Here is a 27,901-nt window from a genome sequence, read left to right on the forward strand (position 1 = left end):
AACCCATCACTGGGAAATGCAACAATTTCAAAAAAACTTTTTTTCACATTGTCATTATGGGGTATTGTGTGTAGAATTTAGAGGGGAAACAATTATGAATTTAATCCATTTTAGAATAAGGCTGTACAGTAAAAAAAAAAAAAATGTGGAAAAAGTGAAGCACTATGAATACTTTCCGATATGGGATATATGTAGGAATAGGGACAGGTTTGAGGTATGGGTAGCTTTAAGGGTGGGTTAAGGCATAAAGAAAAAACAACAGTGAAATTATAAATGCAATTACAGATGTAATTACAAGCTAGTTTTTTTTTTAAATATTAGAACAATGTAAAAACATGTATCTACATAATAAGCGCATTGTACTAAATGATTGATTTAAATGTAAGTACTTAGTAATTAAGGCCAATTAATATAAAGTGGAACAACATTTTCTGTTACGGTTTATCTTTTTCCTAAAAAGATAAGATTATCTATATAAAAGTTTTATTTGCCTGCTACATAAAAGTTTGGTTTCATTTGAAATATTTAAACTTTCTTACAGGCATATTTCACCCCAAAATCGAACTTTGTTGTTAATTTACTCACAAAAACTCATACAAAAAGTAGTAACTTTAATTTCTTCAGCAGAAATTTAAAGATTATATTTTAAGCTGAAATTGGGTCATAGGTGTTTTTAAAGGCTAATGTCACTTTTAAAGTCAAAAAACAAAACAAAACTATTACCAAGAAGCTCATGTTCCTGATTGTGACCATAACCAAAACTGTTGGCTGAGGCTGTGAATTTAAGGTAATGTTCAATTTCTTCCACAGACTAACATTTTATTTCATAAGACCTTAAGGCATATTAATTTTGTTATGTTTTTTTACTCTCAAGGTGCCAGTAGTCATTTACTTGCGATTTATGAATTACCATTGACTGTGATTTTAGCCAAAATCATCTTTAAAGTTCTACAGAAGAAACAAATTTCACCTTGAATGGTCTGAGAGAAATTGCCAGCAACTTTAAGTTTATTGTTGAATTATCCCTTTAAATTAAGCCACAGAATTTATTGTATCAGAATTTATTGTTGAATCAAATTACAACAATATCTGCTAATGGGTTACAAAAAAAAACTTCTTGACCCTGTGAAGTTTTTTTTTTTATTATTATTTTCTAAAATATAAGCTTACTTTAGATTTTTTACTCCCTGAAAAACAAGACAACAATAATATGAATAAAAATCATCACGTTTTGCAGTGTGGAGGAAGAAGGAGTTGTCAATCCCAGTCTTTTAGTTCTGCAATAAGTCATCAAGAAGGTTCAACTGAATGCCAAACTTCACTTTCATCTTATCAGCAAGGTCGTGACCCTAAAAGGGTCTTTTGGGAGGAGCGGATAGGAGCTCACTTGAAGATTCATGAGGCATCTGCAATACTCTGACAGCCCTGGATGTCGCGTTCGTACAAAGCAGACCAGATAAAAGCAGAGGTTCTTAAAAAAAATACTTAGAAAAACATTATATCGTCCATGCTCATGCAAAGGACCATTAGCTCTTTGGCAGCCAGTCCAAAGTGTTCACAAAGAATGAGTTAGTTGTGCGTGTCTGCTGGAGAAAGAAAATCTCAATAAGCCGCTAAATGTAGACTTCCCTCATTCTGAAAGAACAACATTTACTCTAGAGCAGAAGGTGTTTCTTTAACAAATATATTACGTTAATTGTATGGGACACACGACACCCCCCTTGGGGCCTTACAAAAAAACACATTGTTGCTGCCAAAGCCAACCATGCCTTTACATATAGTCCATACACCAGTTTGTTTCATCTAAGGAAGTGGTCTTTGAAAGAGAGGACAGAACCAGACTGTAACTGCTTTATGAGGCTGAGAAGACCTTGCATCCTCAAACTCAACATAAATGACTGGTAGATTTTTCTATAACTTCCGGTGCCTCAATATTTGCAACAAAGCTGACAATAATTTGTCTTGACAAAAATTGGAACTTATAACATAGGTTAAATAGAGCCTTGTAATTTCCCAAAAACTTGGATTAAAATCTGGTTCCCAAAATTGTTGTAATATTCTACCCAAATATATTCTTTGTGTCCTGTCCTCTCTTTACTATCCGTATACTGCAGATACAAAACAAAAGAGTTATGAAATAGTACTAATAAAATGTCTATAACTGTTATTTATATAGTCTAAAAAATTCAGACTTAAAATAGCATAGCTTTAAAGTCTGTATAAACAGTGGGAAAACAGAGGGAGTCGCTTGTTTTTTTTTTACTGCAAAATGATTGGATGTATTAAAGTAGGCATTTCATTCAGAAAGCTCGGGAAAAGGGTTTCTGAAGAGTTATTACAAACTAACAGCCTCCTCCTCCTCACCCATTCTGTTCTCAAAACTCACAGATAGAGGACACTTTTTAATTGTTCACCACAAAACTAGCAATGTAAGCTAACAAAATCAATATGGTTAGTTTTGATTTCATGTGTACTTTAAATAGAAAAAAAAGCTCTTTATAAAATAAAATAAAAAATAAATAATACATAAATAAATATTGACAAATATGTAAAAAAATTTTTTTTTAAATAAATTAAATTAAAATAAATAAAAAAATACAAAAATTAATAAAATAAATGCTCACAGCGAAAAGCAGTTGTTATTGGGATTTCCAAAAAAGATGTGCTCTTCCAAAACACTTGCATGAATCTCACCTAGCATTGAGGTGAGTTTAGGCAGGAGGTCCGCCTGCACCATCTTGCTGCGGAGGCTGGTATCAAAAGACAGATTGAGGAGCAGGCGAAGAGTGACATTCAGCAGATCTTCATGTTCACAGGGCACCAGTTTGGCCAGCTTCTCCACTGTATCTACTTCAGCCTATCAAACAAGGACACATATAGTTGAAGTTAAAATTATTATTAAATTATTATTATTTTCTTCAAATATTTCCCAAATTATGTCCTATAATATTTTTCCTTCCGGAGAAAAAAAAAAATTGTTTTATTTTGACTAGAATAAAAGCAGTTTTTTTTTTTTTTACACAATTTTGAGGTTAATATTATTAGCCCCCTAAAGCAATAGTTTTTTCGATTATCTACAGAATGCCTTGTTAACCTAATTAACCTAGCCCTAAGCCTTTAAATGTCACTTGCTCAATACTAGTAACTAGATAAAAATATCTAAAATATTATGTACTGTCATTATGGAAAGATAAAATAAGTTAGTAATTAAAAGTTATTAGTTAGTTATTAAAAATAGTTATTTAAACTATTATGTTTAGAAATGTGTTGAATTGAATTGTGATTAATTGAAGAAAAAAAAATCTGACTTCAACTGTACAACTGTGATGGACAAATGTCAGAGCCTGATCCAGGGTCAGTCAGTCAGTTTCTCCAAGTCATGTGCCAGTGGCTTTTGCTTGTTAACACATCTGTTTTCTCCAGCTGTGGTCAAACACAGCCACAGACGGTCAGCTCGGCAGAAACGTGATCCCCATTAAAGCCATTGTTCACAGCCTGGAACTAGTTTTCAAATAAAGCCTTCAACGTTGATATCTGCCAACATCCACAACCTCGAATTCGCAGTCAACGTCAAACAACACCAGTACATTATTGCAAACTTCATCTCCTGCAGACGAAAAGTGTTAAAACTAATCATATAAAAGTGTGTGGTATTATATGGCATTTGTCAAAGTTAGCTACCTTGACAAAAGTGTTTAATGTAGAAGATTAGCTGATTCATGAATCCAAATAAATGATTGCAGAGATAACCCTGGTTCTAGGGTTAAGTGTGTGATTGGTTGCAGGTGGAGGAAGTGTGGGATAAGTGGTCGACTATGCGGCGCAGCTAAACATGAAGTCTTGAAGTAGTACAGAACATTAAATAAGCAACAAATTATGAGAACAGGTGTGGCTGATTTAGGATAAAGAGCAATAATAAGAAAGTAACAACCATGGTGGTATAGCCTTGTGGGATTGAACCTGCAACCTTTCGGTCCACAATAATTGAGCAGTTTTTGTTGGTATCAGTCCATGTGTGTATGTTTTAAGAACATCTATATGCAAGCATGCTAGTGTAACAGAGGCCAGCAAGTGAGATACGATGCAGGTAAAAACCACACTCTGACCTCTAAAAGTGCTCTAGTGACAGGTGCTCTAGGGTCAATAGTCTTTAGCCTCCTTGTTAGATCAACTGACTCCCATACAAAAAATTGCTAGTTCAATCCCAGCTCAGAGCAGGTTGATGTGCAGTAAAACCGGTGGGTTACACATGGGGGCTCGTCCGGGATGGGAGCGAGGTTTAGGGAGTGAGTGTAACAGAGGCCAGCTAGCGAGGTGCTATGCAGATAAACCTCACTCCTCTGACCTCTAAAGGTGCTCTAGTGACAGATGCTAGTTACACTAGAAAAAGTTACCATAAAAATAAGTAAGTCAGTTCAAAGCCCCTAGGTGGAGAACTAGAAGAGTCAGGAAGATATGATTTATGATATATAATTGTTGAATAAAAACAGTAACAGATGAGATGACATTCTTTGCACTTTTGTTCTTAGGGGTTGGTGTTAGTGTGTGTGTTTGAGACTGAAATCTGTTTAACAACATGGGTATGACTGGTATTATAAGAAAGAGGTGAATTATGAGGACATAGATGTTCTCATTTCTCAAAAAGCTTATAAATCACTAGGGGTGTCACGATTTCGATTTTTAATTGAAATCAATCGAAATTTTTGCTCAATTTCGATTATCGAATCAAAAAATAGAATCGTTGATGCTGCCACGCCCCCATGTCACGTCAGCTTGGCTTGCCATCGGGAAAAAAACAGGCTTGTTGAAGTGCTTGTTAAACTGCAGAAGTAGGAGACCCGTCGACAGAACTTAAACCCTCTCCTTTTTCAATGAAGTCGTCGGTGTGTAAGCATTTTGGATTTCCAGTGAGTTATGTTGACAACGTTCGTGTTGTTGACAAAAAAAAAAACACAGTTTTGCAAGCTCTGCTATGTACGTATTACGTACGGCTCGTCCACCGGCATCGCGATCCTCCGTCCCCCCGCCCCCGTTGCAAATCTGCTCGCGAACAGTACACACTCAGGCCCTGTTTACACTGTCTTTGTTTTTAAATGGCATTTTAGAACGACAACGATTTGACATTCACAGTGGCGTGTAGCATTTCTGAGCAAATTTTTCTTGCCTTTATTCATTTACTGTATGATTTGTTTATGGGTAAAACAAAGACCATGCAGGTCAGGTAGTTTAAACGGTAGGCTACAAATAATTAATTGGTCATTAATTAATTAATCATTCATAATCGAAAATCGAATTGAATCGTGACTTTAGAATCGAAAATGTAATCGAATCGAGGATTTGGAGGATCGTGACACCCTTATAAATCATAGATATAGTTTTTTTTGTTTTTCGAAAAGTAAAACTGTACACAGTTTCCTGTGAGTGTTGGGTTGAGGGTGGGTGATAGAAAATACAGTTTGTACAGTATAAAAACAATAGAACCTATAGAATGTCCCCACAATTCACAAACACAAATCTGTGTGTAGGTACACTGTCATGACGATTTTCTGAGTTTTATTTTCAATATTTTTCGCTATACTTATATTTTTATAGTGTTGTTTAGTTCAGTGTTTCTCAACCATGTTCCAGGAGGACCGACAGCTCTGGATATTTTCCTTGTCTCACTAACCAAACACACCTGATTCAGATCATCAGCTCATTAGCAGAGAATAAAAGAACTTTGAATCATGGACTGCTGAATGTCCTGCCTGTGCAACATGTTTACCTTCGGGTACTAATAAAAAGCATAAAGAATGAATATTTCTCACCATGTCATTCTTATTCTCTAAGAAGATGCTGAGTTTTTTGAGGAAGGACACCACCAGCACCAGAAGCTCCTCGCTATCTCTGTCTAGCGTTTTCACCAGAAGGTGGACAATGTTCTTGTTCCTCATCTTCAGCTCTGTGCGAGTATCCTCAGACAGATTCAGAAGCAGGTACAGAGCCACTGAGAAAACAGCATACACTTTAAAGGACCATGAAACCCCCCTTTTTCAGTTCAAGTCTACCTATTTTTCAAAAAATGCTTCAAGATGGGCATCCATGCTCCGAGCAGCACTGTGAGCAGAGTGATGAGTGGACATGGCCGAAAGTGCAGGAAAAAAAATGTGGAGCGAACTGTCAGTTGGCTGACAAAATGAGACACAAACCATAAGGAGACCCACGATTTAATATTTTAAAAGTTAAAATGTCAAGAAATAAACAGTAAGTAATTTAACGCTCTGCTATATTTGTCATTCTTGGTTTCATATACACATAACAACAATTTGTTCTATCATTATAAAGATAATCATGTTTATATAAACACTATAAATGAGGAGGACTTCTCGCCTTCTCTATCCCCGGGTCTGAATGCAGGCACAGTGGATAGCAATGCAGTCTCTTGCCCTGTCTATTCCAACAATTAACCCTGCCAGTAATTTGGAGGATTTTAAACATGTGCAGACACAGCACCACAGATAAAAGCGATGTGTCTCAATGGTAACGAACTCCACTGATAAAAGACAAAGTCTGCCATTCTCCAATTCTCTAAAGAAATTAGATATTAAAAGCCGATAATACTGCCAGCAGATACAGTGCTTTTTCATAGTGTATATACAGTACATGTTTAAAATGTACAAACTTATTTTTTTATCCAATGACAATGCATTTAACTGATCAAAACTAACATTAAAGATTAGGGATAAACTGATAAACTTTTTTTGGCTGATAATGATACTAAAATCTTTTGTCCGATTCCAATACTGATACCGATATTGCATTCAGTACTAGATTTTTTTTTTCTCTCCAATGAATTAGTTTTACTGAACATGGATTAAATCTATTAAACATGAAATTTTCCAACATTTTTAGAGAGGCACAAGTTAAGATAAAAAAAAAAAAAGTTAACAATATGACAATCTTCACAAGTGATTTTTCTATAAGTAGCACTGTTGCTATATGTAAATTCTACATTAAGTTAATCCAGAAAAATATTCACTCACTAAACTACAGTCAGTTTCTTTTATTGTGAAAGGCTTTTTAGCCCAAACTAAGCAATGATTTTGTGCCAGCACATTGTGCACACCAGTTGCTTTGACGATGCATATCTGACATTATGTACATATTAGACTCACGTCTTATATTTTGTACAGATTATATTTATTTTTAAGTGATTTTGCTTCGAAGAAAAACATTGATGTTGGCTTATTTCATATTGCAGATAGCTTTAAATTAATGCAATATCAACCAATAAATATCAGCAGCGGATACATCGGGGCATCCCTAATAATGACTCTAAAAATGTTACAATATTGTATAAGTTACTTCTTTCAAAAACATTTATGAAAACATTAACACCACCATTTTATACAAGATATAAAACTTAATATTAATATTATCTGAATGCTTGTTTTTGTTTCACGTAAGTACTTCTTTAAAAAAAAACAGTGTCCAATTGCTGAAACTGAATGGTAAAGTAATTGAATTGTAGGGTAACTGTAAAGACCACTGGAGCCTGTCTAGAAAAAACACAACTTTAAGCTGTAAACCGAACTTGTTCTTTGAGGGTACATGGGTAACAACATACCTCTTAAAAGCTGCTCCTGTTTCGTCAGCAGTCCATGATACTTCTTCAGGGCTTTCTCGTACTCTTTCTTCAGATTCTGATTGTCTGGGTCATCATCCCGTTCAGAAAGTCAAGGACCTTGTTTATTAAACCCTTATGTTCAGAGCAGTAATTAAAGGGCAACATTTTAATTAAAACAACAGCTATGCCCCCCCGACCTTCTTCTTGACTTTACTTTTACCCTTTCTCTGACATCCTGTCGCTCTTTCACCCACGACCCCTCATACACGGAAAAGGATATCAGCCTTCTTTTTCTTCTGCAGTTCATCCTGCCATAGGTCATAGCGCTTCAGCTCATGCTCAATTATGCTCATGCACAGAGCGCCAATCTTGTAGTGAGTGATCAGACCGTGGAACTGCGAGAAACTGATTAAAAAAAACATGTTTGTCTAACCTTCACCATTCAGCCAACCATGCCAAAATTAATCCTCAACTCAAATCAAACACAATCGTTCACTGAGAGTTTGATGAATGTTTCGCAGAATAACATCAGCATGGCAGAGATTCAAATAAGATTCTGGCCTTCACATTTACTTACATTCTTATTTTTATACGAGTTGTAACAGCAGCTGACATGTGGTGTTTTGATAAGAGTATTTAGTATTATGATTATCAGTAGGAAATATGTTCTTCTAATGGCTCACTGCCTTTGTTGTATCTCAGCTCGGTGCAAAACACCCGTCAAATTGAAGAGTGAGTTTTGGCAGGAGACTGCAAATGTGTAGCTCGTGTACCTGGAGAAGCAGAAGAAGATGTAGATGATGGTGGTTGCCAAATCGACACTCTGCTTCCAGTCCTCCCTCAAGACCCGGGCCAGCGCGCCTAGAGCCGTCTCTGTGGGAGAGCCGACAAAACACTAAATGCTTTCATTGCTCTTGAAAAGGCTCATGTTGTGAATACAAAGTGACAACAGCTTGAAATATGCGACTGCTTGTGAATATGGGCAGTATGCTCTGATTCGTGAGAGCTGATGGGAAAAGAATGAACATACTTGCAAGTGAAGAAATGCATTGTGGGTAAAGCTAAACTGCATTTTGGTTGAGGGCAAATAGTTGGAGAATAGTTGGAAAACAAATATGGGTTAAGTTACAAAGAGGACAAAATGTAAGAGCACATGAGGGAAAGTGGGAATTTATTCAAATATACTTATTTATATGCAGTTGAAGTCGGAATTATTAGCCCCCGCTGAAGTATTAGCCAACTGTTTATTTTTTTCCCCAATTTCTGTTTAATGGAGAGAAGATTTTTTCAGCACATTTCTAATCATAATATATTAATAACTCATTTCTAATAACTGAGTTATTTTATCTTTGCCATGATGACAGTAAATAATATTTGACTAGATATTTTTCAAGACACTTCTATACAGCTTAAAGTGATTGTATAACGTTGGCTTGTTCTGTAGACTACTGAAAAATTAAATAGCTTAAAGGGGCTAATAATTTTGACCTTAAAAATGGTGTTTAAAAAATGTTAAACTGCTTTTATTCTAGCCGAAATTATACAAATAAGACTCTCTCCAGAAGAAAAAATATTATCAGACATACTGCGAAAATCTCTTTGCTCTGTTAAACACAATTTCGGAAATATTTAAAAAATAAAAAAATAAATAAATGGGGGGCTCATAGTTCTGACTTAAACTGTATACTTATGTATACTTATTTATGTGTGTGTGTGTGGGTTTATATACCGGTAAAAAGTTTGGAGTCAGTTTTTTTTTTTCATGTTTTTCTTTTTAAAGAAAACTATTCTGTTCATCAAGACGGCATTTATTAAATGTAATTTTTTTTAAATACTTATTACAATTTTGAATAACTGCATATTGTATGTAGATTCAAATTAAATTATTACTACAGTCATTATTGTTTTTTGTTACTATTAAAAATTAAAACTAACATTAATACTGATATTAATAATAACAATATTAAATAATATAAGAGTGATTTCTTAAGGATCATGTGACTGGAGTAATGAAGCTGAAAACATAAAAAAATGATTAAATTATAAACTACTTTTGAACAGTTATTTTATAGTGCAATAACATTTCACAATTTTACAATTTGTTCTGTATTTTTGATTAAAATTTAACTGACTATTTAACTGCCATAACTTCAGTATTCCTTTTCTGATGCTTCAGAACTTATTTACAATGTACAAAAAACATTATTTTATATTTATATTTTAATTATAACTATAATATTTATACTTTATACTTATCTAAAAAATATCTACATTTTATAAGCAAGATGGTCTTTCTACTTCACAGTTCCACTTTTAATTTATTATACTTTCTTTGTGATCATTTGTAACATTTAAAATTGTTTCTATGTCAAATTATTTTCTGATATGGGGCAAAACATTACTTCTCATTATCTATGTTGAAATTTTTAATACTGCTTGATTGTTTAATGCTCAAAATGATAATTTATTTTAAATAAATTATTTGCAACATCTTTTGACATACCCTTGTAATGTATGTAGCTTCTCGTACATTTTGTATGACAAGAGGTTAAGGAAACAGTGACAGGTTTTTAATTTCGGGGGAAACTATCCTTTGATAACAGTCGTTAGAGCACCTTTGTTCAAAGGCACAGTAAAAGTACTAAAAAAACTAAAGAACTAAAACTGTACAGTATTTTTTTAAAAACTGTCTACAATAAGGCTGCATGATTAATCGAAAAAAGGTCACGATCTTGATTTGACCCTACACACAATCTCAATTCTGCTTTTCTACGATTCAGCCAATTATATTTTCAAGGTCGGGAGAGAAAACTAAAGGCTGTTGCACAAGTCTTCACATTGTTTTATGGTGTTAAAAGAGTCACATACTGTTTTTATAAGGTATAATTCACCCAAAAATGTCATTTCTGTCTTCATGTAATGACGTAATTGCGGCTGTGAAATCACACCTGAGCTGAGTGTTTACCAGAGAGAATGCACACGCCCGCCCACTAATGAAGTCTGCTTAAGTGAACAGAATCTGCATAGGCTGTGAATAACATGTAATAAAGTTGTAAAAGGACTTTCCATATTTAAAAAAAAATGTCCATATGTTTAAGAAATAACAATAAAAATAGCCAACTCATTAACCTTTATAGTAACAGAACCATGAGAAAATCGTGATCTTATTTTAGACAAAATCGCGCAGCCCTAGTGTACAATGAAGTACAATTCTCCTCAAACATTGAATAATAAAATTAAACTTAATAGGATATGCATATTACTTTTAGCAGACCAATAAGCCCAAAACTCAAGTCTTTACAAAGAAATATTTTGTTTCAAATGTCTTAAATATTACTAAATTATGGGAGGTGCAAACCACAATTTAAACTCCAGTAAGCATGTTAAAAACAATAATAATTGAAATAAAAAATGACAGATAGATAATATAATGTGTCTCAAATTCATGGTGTGTGTTGCACCGTTCTGCAGCAACTCCTCCAGGTTGTCAGGATTACGGGCCAAATGAAGTATAAGTGTAGCTCCTCTGATCTTTTCAGGGATGTCTTCATACAGGAGCTCAACATAGTCATCTATGTTATTAATGTTGGCCTCCTCTTCCAACTACAGGACACAAAATGTAAAGTAAAGCATCCATTAAGTCAAAAATGTGCCAATAACTGAGACAATAAAACCATAAAATGCTTTAATATGCTAATTTAACAGGAGTGACAAATGCATCTTGTTTCTGCTATACCTCCATGCCCTCAAAAGGAGTCAGATCTCTTGGCTTGATTTGTTTCTTCTCTTTCTTTTCTGAGTAAACAAAACATAATTAATCAGCATGTGAAGTACCAAATGATAAACGATTTTTGTCCATTTCTTTACCAGCAGATTTTTTGCGGTTCTGCAGGTAGAACAATAGCTGTTCCACCTCAGGAAGTCTGGAGGGGGAAATGAGTCTACATTCCTCCACGACCTTTCTTGCTAACGATGCAATGTCCGTGTTAGAGTTCAGGCTTTTCAGACGGATTCTGCAAATCAAAATAATGCAATTGAGTTTCATGACATTCTACCAAAATGATTTTACACTGTTACACATAGTGTATCTGGTGAAACACTGTACTGTACACTGTTTATATATATTTCATAATACAGGGTGATTCAAAAAGAATACCACAATTTTTAGGTTGATGTCACTCAAGTGTCTGGAGGGGGCCGATGGATCGGATTTCTGCCTTCCATCTGTTCCAGCATGAATCAACGTTTATCTTTTTTTCCTCATAACTTTATTAATATAAATATTTGAATAAGTATTTAACTTTGAAATGGTTTTGACTAATAAATAATTTAATAAATAACAAAATGCTTAATGTAAGAATGTTCAGTGGCCTTGCTCCTCTCTTTGTCTGTCTATTTTAACTTTATTTTCAGGAGTCAAAAAACTAGGGTCTTGGAGATCTCGAGTGCAACTGAAGGGCTTAATGAATGAAAACAACTGTTTTCCTATTTGTATACTTATTTGTTAATACTGTCTAAAGTGATTTTGATATTATTATTATTATGTTTTAGTTCTGTTTTAAGTCATTTTCTTTTTTATTCAAGATAGACTTTGTGTAGTAATACAGCAGCCTGAATGCTGTTTACACCAGTTTTTTACTAGTTTGATAAGGCTGCTGAGAGATTGAAGAAACAACCATGGGTTTTTATAACAGATTGTTTCTTACGTGTGTATATGCATCCGATGGGTCAGTTCTTCAGGTCTGAGACCAGCTGATAGTTGTCTAAGGGCAACTTGACCCAAGCCTCCAGTGCATGCAGATATGACCCCGAATTGACGTACATATTTAGAAATCTATGTTTTAACTATTTGAAACCTGTTCCCTGAATCACACCCTTTCTGGTTATGTGTAGAGAGTATAATTGTTATTGATTTGTGATTGTAAGCAGAGCAGCCTAGGAACTCATCGCTAGTGTTGAAGCTGGCTTCTGCTGATGAAACGGCAAACTATCTTCAGTAAACTTGTATTTTATTTTTTATTTTAATATTTAGTTGAATCTCTGACTCTGACTCTTCTCCGTCTGACAGACTGCTCATTCTTTGGGTTAAAACTGTAAATTATTCCCAGGGTCATCTTAAACATCTATTAACTTGTTTTCTACTGAAAAAAACTTGAAGTACTCTTCACTTTGATTAATAACCCAAGGTTCCATCATGTTCCTTTGAATAAAAACAGATTTTCAAAGTTGTGCTTTTTGAATCACCCTATATAATTCTAAACTATTAATATTATTATTATTATAACAAATATTCTCACATCTTCTGGCACTCCTTGCGTTCTCCCAGCATTGGGTCTCCCATCTCACCCAAGATCGTGGCTTCCACTTCATACTGGACAACCAGGGCTTTTTCTGTGGGGTGGACATCTAAACTACCACCCTTATATTTCCTGAACACAAAACAGTACAGACCATTTATTTTGTTATGCATTTTTCCAACTTGAATTCAATTTATATTTTTATTTACCTGCGAAGGATGCTTTGTACAGTGTACAGAAATTTGTTTATTATTAAGTTTTTTCATAAGATTTAAATACAACAATATTTACCATAACATCCTTCAAAGTACCTTTTACATGGTTATATTCTTTATTAAAATAGAGTAAACATTATGCCCTATTAAGGGTGCGACAGTTGTCAGTGGTTAGCACTGTCGCCTTACTACAAGAAGGTCACTGGTTCGAGTCCCGGGTGAGCCAGTTAGCATTTCTGTGTGGAGTTTACATGTTCTCCCCATGTTCGTGTGGGTTTACCCCACAGTCCAAAAACATGTAGTATAGGTGAATTTAACAAAACAAACGAATTGGTTGTAGTGTACGTGTGTTAATGAGTGCGTATGGATGTTTCCCAGTCGCTGGTTTGCAGCTGGAAGGGCATTTACTGTGAAACATATGCTGGATAAGTTGGCGATTTATTCCGCTGTGATGACCCCTGATGAATAAAGGCACTAAGACGAAGGAAAATGGATGAATTATGCTGGGCTGTATTGCCGTCACAACAATACATTTTAATTAATGTATTTAGTTTGTAAATATTTTACTTATTTAATGAAGCCGTAATTAGACTTTAATCAAAATGAAGCTGAATTTGAAGGAGCGGAAAGAATATGTCGACAGTTTGCAGTGACACATACCTACAGCAAATATTAATGTAACATCATCTTACAAAACAACGTTCACAGAAATTTGTGGTGTTTTATACCATGTAAACTTATTATAAATTATTTTAATGAAGCTATTAACATTATGATGACTATTGTGAAGGTTTTATTTATAATTATGATTATTAATCATTAGTATGCCCATATTAACATATTTCGTTCACATAAATATAAACTGAATTTTGAGATAAGTTGAATATTTTTACAGTTATGAATAAACAATCGAATGCAATGTGTTACAAGTTTGTAAGCACTATTTTCAGATTTTGTAGTGTTTCATCGTGTGTTAAACGTTGTGTTTATATTTTAATGAACCTAATAATATAACGATGACTGCGGTGACGTAAATTTCCTTCATTATGATGATCATATACACATAACGTTAAACTGAATACCAGAAAGCCAATGACATATTTTCACATACACAGAGAGAGAGAATATCAATATGTTACATCCTAGAAACAATATTTACAGGCATGTTGGTTGTTTTCTGCTGTGTTAAGATTAAGCTTGATCGTTAAAGCTAATGATATTATCAGACAAAGCTCGCAACGACTCACACAAAAGCCTCACCGTTTTAAATATCTGGCGTCGTCCGCTTGCATTGCCGGCTGAATAATAAGTAAATAAAGCTGCGCGGCTGATTTCTGTCAGATGTTTTGATGTTGTTGGTCTAATGTCTGCACTGCTTCATCGTTTCTGTTCTGACAGGATGCTGATGTTTGTGTTGCTATGGGTGTGTACTGTGTTTCCGTGAAAGAGGGCAGAAGAAGAAATACGCATACAAACTTTTTAGCGCCACCTGTACATATGGAGGTACGTAACGTTAACGCTCAATTGAAATGCATGAGCTTTACATATTACTGTAGGTCTCAAACTGGATTCCTGGAGGGCCGCAGCTCTGCAAAGCTTTGCTCCAACCCTGATCAAACACAGCTAATCCAACTAATGAAGGTGTTCAAGAGGAGACTATTAAGCAGGTGTGAGTTGGAGCAGGTTGGAGCTAAACCATGCAGAGCTGCGCCCCTCCACAAATTGAGTTTGAGACCATTGCATTACATAGTTTAATAACTTTTCTCAAACACCTATATAGGTTTCGTACAATTGCTGAACTAGAATTGCTGTTGCTGAACAGTTAAAGTCAAAATGTCAAAAGGTAAAGTAATTTTTTTCAACATTAGAAATGTAGGTGATTTACATTTTTACCCAATAGACTATATGTTGTTTTTAATCCTTAGGGGAAATAAATATATACATCTACATGTAGGCTAATAGTTTTATATTCATTCAATTTTTTGTTTTTCTAATGTTTCTAATTTGCTGAGCTAAAAATCTCCATTTCAGTTGCATTTGTACACCTGTCTTTACAGTTTTAATATCTGTTTCCACATAAATATTTGTTATAATTGCTTTTTATATACTTTGCCAGCATTATATACTAGCAAAATATATAGTACAATAATTATATATTTATTTATGTTTCCATATTTTCAGATTTATGAAGAAAAAAAAAAACAAGTATAGTTTACAACTCTTTAATGTTTTTCTAACATTAGGAAAACATTATTTTTGGAAGTTTTCTGAGCATTTAAAATGTCCAAATTTAACAAACAAAAAAGCAAGTGCAAGTGAAAAGAGTTATTTCCCCATTTTTTAATGTAACTTCAATGTTTCTAATATTTAAATGGAGAAAATCCAGCTAAAATGTTCCACAAAAAATGCCTAAATAACAATTAGAGAGTATTATTAAAGACCAGATAACTCTGAACAAACATTCAATGTAACTAAAAGAACATTTGTTCTTGTTGGCAGCATATGTAAACAACATTTCAAGTAACTACTAAAACAGTTGTCTAACAGGGCACTGTAAAAAATGCTGGGTTCCACACCTCCTTAATGTTGTCCTAACACAAATTAATTAAGTTAACTCAATCATTTGTACAAATTTAAGTGGATTGAACATAAACCAATTAAGTTGTACCAAAAAACCCTCAAGAATTGCCTTGTTTCTACAAATTTTAAATAAGTAGTTCTAGCAAGCAGCCAAATATATTTTTGAGCATACTATGATGAATCATCTCCAATACCTTCATAGCTTTTAATTCCATTTATTTTAAACTAAACAGTATTTAGCCATTAGGATTGTCCCCCATATTAACGCAGCTTTTTGTAGTCCTACTTTGTAAGATCAACATTATTTATAAACAGTCTCCTCTAATTGCATTGAGCATGCATTTCTAAATTAAGCACTGGTACAGTTTTGGTTGACTGAAGATCACACACACTGAGGTGATGATCATTTGGCAATTGATTACAAACTGCAATCATATGAGTAACACATGACCCATGCGCTGAGACGACTTAAAATAAGAGGACTGATATCAAATCCATCATCTTATTCTTATCTCTCAGCTTTTTAATTATTTACATCAAAATTTTCATTTTATCAATTCAGCTTTTCCAATGGTGACAGAGTAGATGCATGCAAACAATCAGCAGCGACATCATGTTCAGATTACATTTGTCTTTGATCTTTCCTCACCACATTCAATTTACCACTGATGCAGTGTGTATACAAACATGAGAAGATAGTGCTAAGAATAGCCACTACATGAGCCGCTTGTCACTAGCCGTGAATGAATGCACGACCTCCTGGTTCATGTGCTGATATGCACTAATATGCCATTCTAGATGTCTGTGGAACTTAGGAGAAGGGGCTTCTTCTGGAAATGGAGAAGGTGGTACCACCCCTCTTCTGAAGCAATCTCACCCTACCATTTCTCACTGGGCGAAAAGCAGGTGATCTGATAAGATGTGGTAGTTTTAAGCACTCTGCTGAGAAAAGAACATCCCCTCGGTCAGTAACCGAAGGCCTCCTACAGATATAGCAGCAGCACTGCGGTGTCTTCAGCACTTCTTCCAGAGCCACACATACTCCAACTTCAGTTTTGAAACAAGATTCAAGATGTCTGATTCCACCTCTATTATGGAGTTTAGTGGGACTCATCAAGCCTTCAGAAACCGCTGGGCGAAGACGGATGATGAGATGTGCAAGCACAGCATGTCTTTTCACTTGCACAAAACTTTGAGGAAGGAGTTCTTTGCCAGCTACCTATATCTTCTGGAGCAGATTCCTCTGGGTAAGGACTGCTTATATCAATTATGAGCTTTCCTGATATTCAATGAAAAATCCAGCTGGAAATACTGAGTTGCTTCAGTGCAAATTCCCAATAATTATTCAGTCTGTGTTTATTAATGTTCATAAAACATGCACATCAGTCCCTAAAGCTTTTTAAAAATTAATGCCGTTTATTTGTCAATGAGAGCTTAATGATGTGACTATTTTAAGCATTATTGCATAACTCTGTATGTTTCTATAGACTTGTGCATTTTCTGTCTACCAGATAACTTCTATTATCAAAAGCCTAACTTTGAATAACATAAATTATATCAATTTATTTCATTAAAAAGGTTTGTATGTGCATTTAGAGACAATTTGTCTTAAAATTATTAACTTAAAGATTGTTGACTCTCTCCTTAATCATTCATTCAATTTGTCATCGAGTTTTTACTCTACTAAGTTAAATAAGAATTTGCATGGAACATCTATTTTCTTTATTATTTGTAATTTCAGTCATAAATATATACATTTTGTGTCTCTACGCTGAACAACTGTTACATTGGATATAAAAATCTGTTATAAGCATTGAGAGAATAAACGTGACTTAGTTTTGTCACTTGAAGCTGGAAGGCGTACTAGCTCTTCTCTCATTAATATGTATAAAATATTTAGGATACATTAACATTAGATTAATTAATTAAACACTCTGGTTTTGTGATGTTTGAGTGAGTTTCCTATTCACTTTTTAAAAATAATAATATGATGAAAAAGCCTTAAATTCTGTTTTTAGAGATGTCATATGGTATCTGATATAAGCCAAGGCAAAAATAGTGAAAAATATCAGCTCTGTTTTTGTTAACTCTGTTTATGGTTTTAAAAGTTTAACAATAAGTTAAACCACAATCAGAGTCAAATGTTCCCTCTTACATTTATGCCATACCTGTCAACATTGGGATGTGAAAATAAGGCACACCGACTGTTGAGGATTGCAAAGGAGGGACAACGGTGCCTGCAATAAAAGGAAGGGAATCCTGCCATTTTTATATATATTTTAGTGTTCATGCCTAAATAAAAATTAAAGCACAGAGCAGATATACATTTAAGAGCAAGGTGCGTCCTTTATGGGTTGCATAAAGGGAGGATTGAGCTCTTTAATGTTTATTGTCGCCCTTCATAGAAAGATTAAAAATATGGAAGAAATACAAGTTAATACCTTTACAAGATGATATCGGGATAGAACTGTAAAATACAGGAGAATCCCAGGAAAATGGAACCTAGTTGCAATATTTTACATTATTAATACATTCAGTTTAGCATACTGTAAATTTACCATTTGTTTTATATCATTCCAGTTTAATGGAAAATGCTTGAAATCTACCCACAAATTTGGATTGAATCAGATATGCACACTGCATATTTTACATTCCAAAAAACAAGTAATAAAATAAAAATGAACATTTAGTCAATTAGCAGACGCTTCTGTCCAAAGAGACTAACAATTGAAGTAACTGTACACAACAACACACGACAAGTGCTAATTATACAATGATACTGTTGGTGCTCAGAGAAATAAGTGCCGGAGTAGGGATATTTCCACAGGTGGTTTGTCAAGCCCACTCACCTGTGTAAAGCACACTTAATAAATTCATTAAAAAAAAATTTATTTTTATCTGAGATATATAGTGATTATAAGAAAGTGTCTGGTGCAAATGTGCAAGTGTTAGTTAAAGTGTCAGAGAGATGAAAGGGAGTGTTTTCTACAAGTGGTTTGTCAAGCCCACTCACCTGTGTGAGGCACACTTAAAATTGCATAATGTTTTGAGGTTGTTGTATGGCGTGGTAGAGGGAGAGAAGAGGGGGTCCTGGTCCACTCCTCTAAAAATAGAATAGAATAAAAATAAAATAGACATTGCATTAACAGCAATAACAACCATCATCATAAAAAGCCATGATGGTGTTAAAGTTTGTGAAATACTTTGTGAACAATATAATGCTCTCTTTAAAACAATCGTTAATTTAATACGATTGTTTTTAAATATTGAGAATTGCTGACAGTAAGTGATGATTGTTGGCTTGTATTTTCACATGTCCACACAGTTATTTAAAATGTGAGTAGTGTAAACTGTGGAAGTGATTAATCCAATCTGTCAATGTTACTGAGAGATAGTGGTCAGTCAGTTCTGAAGCCAGATTTCTATTAATAGCTTCAGTCACACTTATTTGTAATATAAATGATAAGATATTTAAATAAGCAACAAAAACATTACAGTGCAGGGCAGGTAAAAATGGATGACATAATCATATAAAACAAACATTCACTTAAATGTTTAAATATACAGTACTTGATATCATTAAGGATCAACTGGTTATTTAGGGAGAAAAGAAATAAAAGTTGAACCCTAGACTTGATTGTACTTATTTGCATTGTGCACTGTAAAAATACTTGCATTTTTAATTCACAAGTGTTTTACATTTATTTAAGGTTATTAATTGCATTATAAGGGCCTTGATCTCTACTCTGTTAACTTTTAATGCTGAGAATTCAAGTTTAACAAAGTGACTGTTTTGACTTTTTAGTAGTTTGAAAAAGCCATAATGTATAAGAAATAATGTCTGGAAAATTAGGTGTATCACTTTAGTTTAGGTATAACCATTTATGATGTTACCAAACTATTAACTAACACTAGCTTAACAAACAACTAATTATCTGTTTAATAATAGTGAGTAAGGTAGAGGTTGAGTTTAAGTTTTGGGTAGGATTGGGGATACAGGATAAGATCATGCTTTATAACTGCTAAAAAGCTGTTAATATCTTATTAATATGTGCGTAATTAGCCAGTTAACACAGTAATAAGTTGACCTAAACTAAAGTGTTACCAAAATAAGTCTGTAAAATAAGTCTGCTGGCCATTTATTACAAGGTTTTTGTACCGCAATTTACAACACCAACCCATACAATATATCACTTTAAACTTTAAACACTTTTAAAAAATGTTAATAAAAGTCACTTTTTAAAAAAACTTTTCAAGGGTAAAGGTTGTTGAAAGAAAGGTCAAGGTCCCATAAGACAATTCTAAATGTGTGTGTGTGTGTGTGTGTGTGTGTGTGTGTGTGTGTGTGTTGGGGGAGGGGGGGAATAATAATAACAAGAATGACAAAATAAGGAAAACTGTTATAATTTACAAATATTTTTACATTTACTTTTGGAGAATAAAAAGTAGCCCAACTTTGTCTATTACAGAACACTTCTATTTTGCATAAATTTAATTTATAGTCCACATTTGTAAGTCTGCCTAATGATCTGATTAGCTAGCTTGCAATAACGTTAGCTATTAACATGCTGAAACTAACATTGTATTAACTAACATTAAATTAAAATAACATTATTTCAGTGTTTATTTTCTTTTTCCAGGGCTATGTGAAACATTATGGTAACTGTAAATTCCCTTTTTAATTACAACAAAGCTACATTAATGCAATGCAAAAAAATTACATTAATGTCTGTTTTGGCTTTTATTGCAAAAATATTTAATAATCCTAACATGTCATTTTACTGTTGCCCTTCTACAAGAAAGGCAAGTGTTAAGCTATACAGAGTGTGAACAAAAAATATACAGGACTAAAATAAAACTGTCCACAAGGAAACACTGCCCGGTGTTACTATTTTTGACTTTGGACTACTGAACTAGTGGTTCACATGACAAACCCTGGTCACAGTTTCGGTATCACAATCCACTCACCCTGCCAGTTCTCTCACCTATAACACTTCAGCAAGATCTTCCCACTAATTATCCGATGATCTGATGCTTGCTTCAAATTTCCAAGCATGCATTGACCTGATGACTGGTATGTATGTCCTTTAAATGACCAGCTCTTTAAGGGAGCAGATATTCCAGCTGGATTTAAGCTGACATTTAGCTTATGTTGACAGAAAGTGAATTGCTTCAAACCATCTAAACCTTTAAATGGGCCAGCAGTAAAGTATTTCTTGGTGCTGTAATACAACACTGTCAATACCATCTTGGCATTTTAGTCCAGTTTGCTGAAAAAAAGGGTTTCAAAACTGGGATCTCAGAAGTTCAGATGTTTTACCTCATTATCACTTGATGCTATTCCAAGAACACCTTAATACCTTTCCCAGAACAACTAAAGATTCAATGGTGTTGTGTAATGTAAATTAGAATACACAAATGCATGCTTGGAAACTTCAACACTCAACTATACACATTCTCTTGAGATGATATGGCTTTGAGCTGACCATTATATTTATAAATGTTCGATGATTTTATGTTTGATTTCCAATAACTATTGGTTCATTACATCAGCTAATACCTAAAAATATATATATATTTCACATTCAGACAAGAACATAGTCATAAACAATCCCTGTTCACAATGATTAAGCGAATTAGAACAGTGTATTTGCAACATTCTGTCTGTGTTTGATATCATTTTCTTAACTTTTAGCTTGTATTATTTGACCTGTTTGCCTTTGCTTCATCTGTAATAGTCTTTTGTTGCTGTTATTTATTGCTTTTTGGATATATATATATATATATATATATATATATATATATATATATATATATATATATATATATATATATATATATATATATATATATATATATATATATATATATATATATATATATATAATGTATTTGGGATAAACCTAACTGTTGTGGTAAAAAACTTCTGAATTGTTTAAACCAAAATTTTGATTAATTACGGCAATCCCAATGGTTGGGTTAAATTTTCAGAATCAGTTTTCAGAATCAATTACAGAAAATGTTAACTTGAGTTAAACAACCCAGCATTTTTAAAGTGTGTTGTCATGAAAATGAACAGTCAAAATGCATACAGGATTTTCTAATTGGATGTCAGGTAAATAAATCAGAATTCAAACTTCCAAAAAACTATTGTCCAATATGATGTAAATGTCTTTACGTTTCTTGGCCTACAGTGAAACTCTATGCCTTGACCTGTGAGTACATTAAAGGGGAGAAGCAGTTTTACTACAGAGCACAGAACTTCTACAAGGACGTCCCGCCATCTGAAGAGGGCATGATGGGAGATTTTGTGGAAATATCAGACATTGACCTTGAAGGCTCAAGACAGTTCCTGAAGAAGTTTGTTGTATGAACTGTTTCCTAATAATTTTATAATGAATTATTTAGATAATTTTGAATAGGAATAAGAATAAGCAACATAGACTCTAAAATTTGAGTTTTAAAAATAAATGTTATTTTAAAACTTCAAATGGGAACAACTTTTGCCAATATATAAAATCTCTAAAAAAAACATGGCATGTTGTAATATTAACATATCAGTATCATTATATCATTAGAAAAATTGTCTGCGCTTATGATGGGCCTGATATTTACAAATTTTATAAATGTAAATATTTGATAATATCATATATATATATATATATATATATATATATATATATATATATATATATATATATATATATATATATATATATATATATATATATATATATATATATATATATATATGATATCATCAAATATTTACATTTTAAAAATTTGTAAATATCAGACCCATCATAAGCGCAAACAACCTTTGCTTATTGGAGTCTTCAGTTGCATTTAGACTTTTATATATACCTTTAGATAGCAAGTCCTGAAGATCAGAATAGCCATAGGTTCCCTATAACATGTGAAACATGAGCTTAATTAACACATCCAAGCTGCCAATCGCATTTGCTTCATAAATAGTGATCAGCTGTTCTCCTTGAAAAAGTTAACAACCATGAACCCAGACTTGAAGCCTTTAGTTTTACATCTTATCCAAAATATCTTTACAAAATGTTAATTGATTTGGTTGTGTTTTCTTGTTGCAACAATTGCTGAAGATTCTTTATAAAAATTTACAACATGTTTTAAAAAAAGCAATGGAACTTTATAAGTTATTATTGAACATTTAAAAAAAACTTGAATTCCAATGAGTTACTATTGAAGTCAGAATTATTAGCCCCCTGAATTATTAGCCCCCTGTTTAATTTTTATTCCCAATTTCTTTTTAACAGAGAGAAGATTTTTTTCAACACACAAAAATTCAAAGGGGGTTTAATAACTCTGATTTCAACTGTACCTTTAGATAACAAGTCCTGAAGATCAGAATAGCCATAGGTTCTCTATAACATGTGAAACATGAGCTTAATTAACACATCCAAGCTGCCAATCGCATTTGCTTCATAAATAGTGATCAGCTGTTCTCCTCGAAAAAGTCAAAGACCATGAACCTAGAATCTCTACAGTAACTTACTGGGAGCAGTTTTCCAATAATCTACTGTAAATCAGTGATTTTCACAATGTATCCAAAATACAGAAAAAAATGTTAACAGTGTATTTAAAAAAATCTGAATATTTTTAAATGCCATTCTAAAAGTTTTGAAGTGCCCATGACAACAATATCTTGCATGTTCATTATTATTATGTACAGTAATATTGAATATTGGCACGTCTATTTCTAACAGGGTCCAGGAAAGGCTGGCACTAAGTGTGCGCTAGACTGTGGCTGTGGAATCGGCAGAGTGTCTAAAGGGGTTCTGTTCCCTGTGTTTGAATCAATGGAGATGTTAGACATGATGGAGGAGTTCATCCTCCACGCTCACGAATGTTACCTTGGGGATTATGCAGACAGAGTGGAGTCCTACTACCTGTACAATCTGCAGGAATTCATTCCCCCTAGAAAGAAATACGATGTCATCTGGATGCAGTGGGTTGCCTGTGAGTAGATGGATGCGTTATTATTTTATGGATTCATTTATGTTTTACAATGAGGCAGTTGAATGATTGATACTGATTGGCTGATGATCAATTATTTTCAGATATAAACACAGCTGAAGTAGTTCTAGATGTAAACACAGATGAGTTACAGTTAAAAGCAGGTTTTGACCAAATTGCATTTCTTTATCACTACACCAAATGATTTCAGTTATTTCACAGTCTACAAAAGTCATTAAATCCAAACAAAAAACAAAATGCTTTGGATGAGATACTTAAAAACACTGAAAAGGCATCGTAATCCACTGCAGTTAGATGCCAAAACATTAAAAGGTTCTTGAAATACACCATCTGAGCAATGTCTTTACTTGTCATCAGTGTAAGAAAGAGTACTGAAAATCATACTCAAGTAAAAGTACCATTACTTGCCCAAAAATGTAGGCAAATAGAATAAAAGTATCTGCTGTAAACATTACTCAAATTATGAGTAAACAGCTCCTAAAATGACTAAAAAGTGCATAAATAGCCCTTTTAAAAGTACTCAATAGTATTGAGGGTTACGATGTGAAATGTTGATGCATTTACATTTCTGTATGTGTGTGAAAACGAAACATTCTGTTTGTAATTTTGTGATTGTTTCAAGGCCATTTCATGATTATACAGTAGAAACCTTCATCATAATCATCCATCTCTCATCCTTACATGTAATGACTTTGTGTCTTCTTAGACACTTTTAATGCTTCCACACTGTACGTTTGTTGCATTTACGAAGCGTCCATGACATGAGGTTGTTCTGTATGATGATGTTTTTTGCAATTTGATTGGTAGGAAATCACAAAACTGATCGTTCTACTTAGCCAATCAAATATATAAAAGTAAAAATTTAAGTATGCAGGCTCAAGGAAAATAATGAAGTAAAATGACTATTACAGCAATAAAATGTACTCAAATGCACATTTTTATAGCTACTTAGTAAAGTAAAATTCCTGAGAAAAACTACTCAATTACAGTAATTTGAATATTTGTAATTTATTACTTTATACCTCAGGCAAAAATGTTTGAATATTTGATCGCACACTGTTCAATTATTGGAAAATAATGCACTTTTGGATTGGATTCTGACTTAATTAATATTGTAAGGTGTGCAATTGTTTTCAGATAAACGCATCTTGACCACATATCATATCATACCACAGAAGAGTTGATGTTATTAGGTTTGGTAACCATAAGAAAAAGCATTGAATCCAGTGAAATATTTCACACCTGAGGTCTAACAACCACATTATTTTCTTATGATTCAATGGCACACTGTCAGTTTTTCCTTGTCTTAAATATTCTGCAATGATGATTAGCTTGCATTTACTGTTTTCTGCCTACCTACTTTTACTTATTTTAGTAGCTCTCTTTTCCCATTTGGTGTAACGCGAGCAGCTGTATGCTAGACAGATTCTTGTGTTGCAGTATACAGTTTCATCTCCCTCACTGCTGTCTGTGTGTATATTTGACACCGGTGACAGAGATATCTACATGATACCATTTAAAACCATATAAAGACTTCTGAAAGTGCATGAATGATTGCATTCCTATGACTGACAGTGATGACAGTTTTAAAGACATAGATCATTAGATCATACACACACATTTTTTGAAAGGAGGAATGCAGTAAAGAATGACAGGAGTATATGAAGATAAAAGAGGTTTCCAGGTATCAAAAAAATCTTAATTTAGTGAGTGATTATAAGTAAATATGTCCTGGTTAAATAATTTTTTTTATATTATGTCCTGTTTAATTGTACACTCATAAAAAAGAAAAAAAAAACTGTAACCTTTTGATTTTATTTAATTTGTCCATTTTTTTAAATGTATGTTGTCAGATTTTTAAATCATTTTAAATGTGTTAGAATCGAATACCATTAGATTTAATCAGTAAAAATATATGAATATGGTATAAATACATTCAGAACATATATTTTATGCGATTGGTTTATTTATGTCACAATCACCAGCGATCTGGCAGATTCTACAAACTCGCCGGTATATGGACTACAAGTTAAGTCATGCACCGCTTACTCACACCTGTTCCAGTTTTCCTGCGAACACACAGCTGAAGCTGTTCAAAATTGGTTACATGGACTTTAAAAACAGCGTACGCGCACACACACACACACACACACACACACACACACACACACACACACACACCAGTGCTGAGTCTTTTTATACTGTTACTATGAACATTATGACACAGTTTCCTTTGCCTTGTCTAGCAGGTTTGACCCTCGCTTTGTTTGTTTATGTTGTCTGCTGCCTGCCTGTTTTGACCATTCACCTGTGGATTTGACTACAATTCTGGATTTCCTGTGTACATCTGTTTGCCCCTGTGTTGACCATTGCTTGCCTGACCATCTTTGTTTGAAAAACCTGCGCTTGGTTCTGCACTTCCGTTGTTAGCATCCCATACAAATTACAACTTAACATTCAAGGTCATTGAATGCAGCTCCATACTCCACACATAGATGAAATGATAAGAAGCATTTAAAACACATTTGATGTATTCATATTATTACCTAAACTTGTTCTTATTTGTTTCATTCATGTTTAGCTAACAAATATCAAGCACATGAAGTTTATTAGTTTAATTATGTTAAAAGTATGTAATCCAAATGGATGGAAATTTTATATGCATATATGCTATTTGTTAGGCCTAAATATTTTTGAGTATATTTTTATCATGCAGTTTAAACATATTTTCCAAAGACAGATGCCAAAAAAATTGTCCTTTTGTCAATAAACAGTTTTATCATCAAAAAAAAAAAATCTTGATAGGCATATTTAAAGCAATAATTATTAATATGATGACATTTTAGTTGAAGATTATTGTCACATAACCGGACACTGACAACTGAGTTATTATACGAGAATGGCCAGGCAGGTAATGATCACAATCAGGAGTAAATGGTAACATGCAGGCAAATCCTGAAGATAGTAAATAAGCAGGCGAGTGGTCGATCCTGGCGGCTAACAACATAAACAAAACAAAGTAAAGGTCAATCAAGGCAAAGCAAGGCAAGACAAGACTCAGCAATTGGTGTTTGTGTCTGTGCAGCAATCCGTTTTGAACAGCTTGTGTGTGTGTGTGTTAGCAATCAGCAGAAAACTGGAACAGGTGTGTGTGGTGCATAGGAGGATTTGTAGTCCATATGTTGACATTTTTAGTCCTGAGTGAAATTGAATGATTCCCAGCGATCTACAAGCCTGGATTGCTGGTGATTGTGACAATTATCATTTTAACTTTATACTTTATGCCTTACTTGGTTTTACCCATTTGTCAATTTATTTTTACAATTACAAATATAATAAAATGGATAACAATCATGTTTTTATTTAATATATTGTAATGATCAGAATAATTAAATAGTTTTAGTTGTAAATAAAACGATCTGTTATGATGAATGAGATAATATTATTACACCCATTTTACACAAAAAAAATATTAAATAAACATTCAAGTACAGTCTTTACTTGCATTAAATACACTCAAAAAATATTTTTGCTGCTTGTTCAAACCATATATATTTCAAATGAACTGAATCAACACAATTCTTTGTTTTTTGAAGGGCACAACTTAATCTTTTATGTTAAATCCACTTCAATTTGTAAAATCAATTAAGTTAGCATATTCAATTTGTGTTGGGACCCTCAATTGTGTGGCACTTTTAACAGTGTTTTGCTTTTTTCAGGTCATCTTACTGACAAGGACCTGATGGAGTTTTTAATGCGCGCTAAGGAGAGCTTGAGGCCCAACGGTGTGATCATCATTAAGGACAATATGGCGCGGCAGGGCTGTAAACTGGACCCCATTGACAGCAGCATCATTCGCCACTTGGACATCATGAATGGCATCATTCAGAGAGCAGGCCTCAACATCCTGGACGTGGAAAAGCAGGAAGGCTTTCCTGAGGCCATTGTTCCTGTATGGATGATTGCCATGCGCTGAAAAAAGCATGTATGTTTAGAAGAAGCAGAGAAAGTTTCTACATGTACTTATGTATAGAATTACATAGTATGTTTTATTCCATTTTTTATGTTTTTCAAGTAGCATTCTGACTGCTTTCACTGTATATTATCAACTCAATTTACTCTCAAAAAAGTACAAGAGCTGTCACTGAGCAAATTTACTTAAGTTACATAAAAAGGGTTAAATCGTTAAAATTGTC

General features: G+C 33.6%; 2 protein-coding genes and 1 long non-coding RNA gene across 12 annotated transcripts in view; 1 reads left to right on the plus strand and 2 right to left on the minus strand.

Moving 5' to 3' along the window:
• kifap3a (kinesin-associated protein 3a) overlaps nt 1-14,506 on the minus strand; it is a 32,937-nt gene extending 18,431 nt beyond the window's left edge. Inside the window, 10 exon segments of the mRNA NM_001004644.1 lie at nt 2,695-2,857; nt 5,808-5,986; nt 7,607-7,705; nt 7,887-8,011; nt 8,380-8,479; nt 11,068-11,209; nt 11,343-11,401; nt 11,474-11,619; nt 12,904-13,035; nt 14,379-14,506. Coding sequence (NP_001004644.1) covers nt 2,695-2,857; nt 5,808-5,986; nt 7,607-7,705; nt 7,887-8,011; nt 8,380-8,479; nt 11,068-11,209; nt 11,343-11,401; nt 11,474-11,619; nt 12,904-13,035; nt 14,379-14,410 — 1,177 coding nt within the window. The 5' untranslated portion in view covers nt 14,411-14,506.
• Nucleotides 14,507-16,677: 2,171 nt separating this feature from the next.
• Nucleotides 16,678-27,681, plus strand: ntmt2 (N-terminal Xaa-Pro-Lys N-methyltransferase). The gene is made up of 4 exons (NM_001202453.1): nt 16,678-16,945; nt 21,893-22,065; nt 23,435-23,687; nt 27,425-27,681. Exons 1-4 carry the CDS (start codon nt 16,771-16,773, stop codon nt 27,679-27,681), a joined length of 858 nt encoding a protein of 285 aa, NP_001189382.1. The 5' UTR covers nt 16,678-16,770.
• Nucleotides 17,867-27,901, minus strand: part of LOC103909331 (uncharacterized) — an 81,061-nt gene continuing 71,026 nt past the window's right edge. For 2 of the 10 annotated variants that reach the window (XR_012395943.1, XR_012395944.1), the window contains 2 exons: nt 23,618-23,685; nt 18,712-18,801 (listed from right to left, as the gene is read on the minus strand). This is a non-coding gene — a long non-coding RNA (uncharacterized lncRNA). Of the gene's footprint in view, nt 17,936-18,139; nt 18,201-18,711; nt 18,802-22,562; nt 22,606-23,581; nt 23,686-27,164; nt 27,678-27,901 lie in introns of those variants that run through there. The other 8 variants (XR_012395935.1, XR_012395937.1, XR_012395949.1 and 5 more) reach the window with 8 other exon arrangements.

Source organism: Danio rerio, chromosome 20 (genome assembly GCF_049306965.1).
Source record: "Danio rerio strain Tuebingen ecotype United States chromosome 20, GRCz12tu, whole genome shotgun sequence".
Lineage (NCBI taxonomy): Eukaryota > Metazoa > Chordata > Actinopteri > Cypriniformes > Danionidae > Danio > Danio rerio.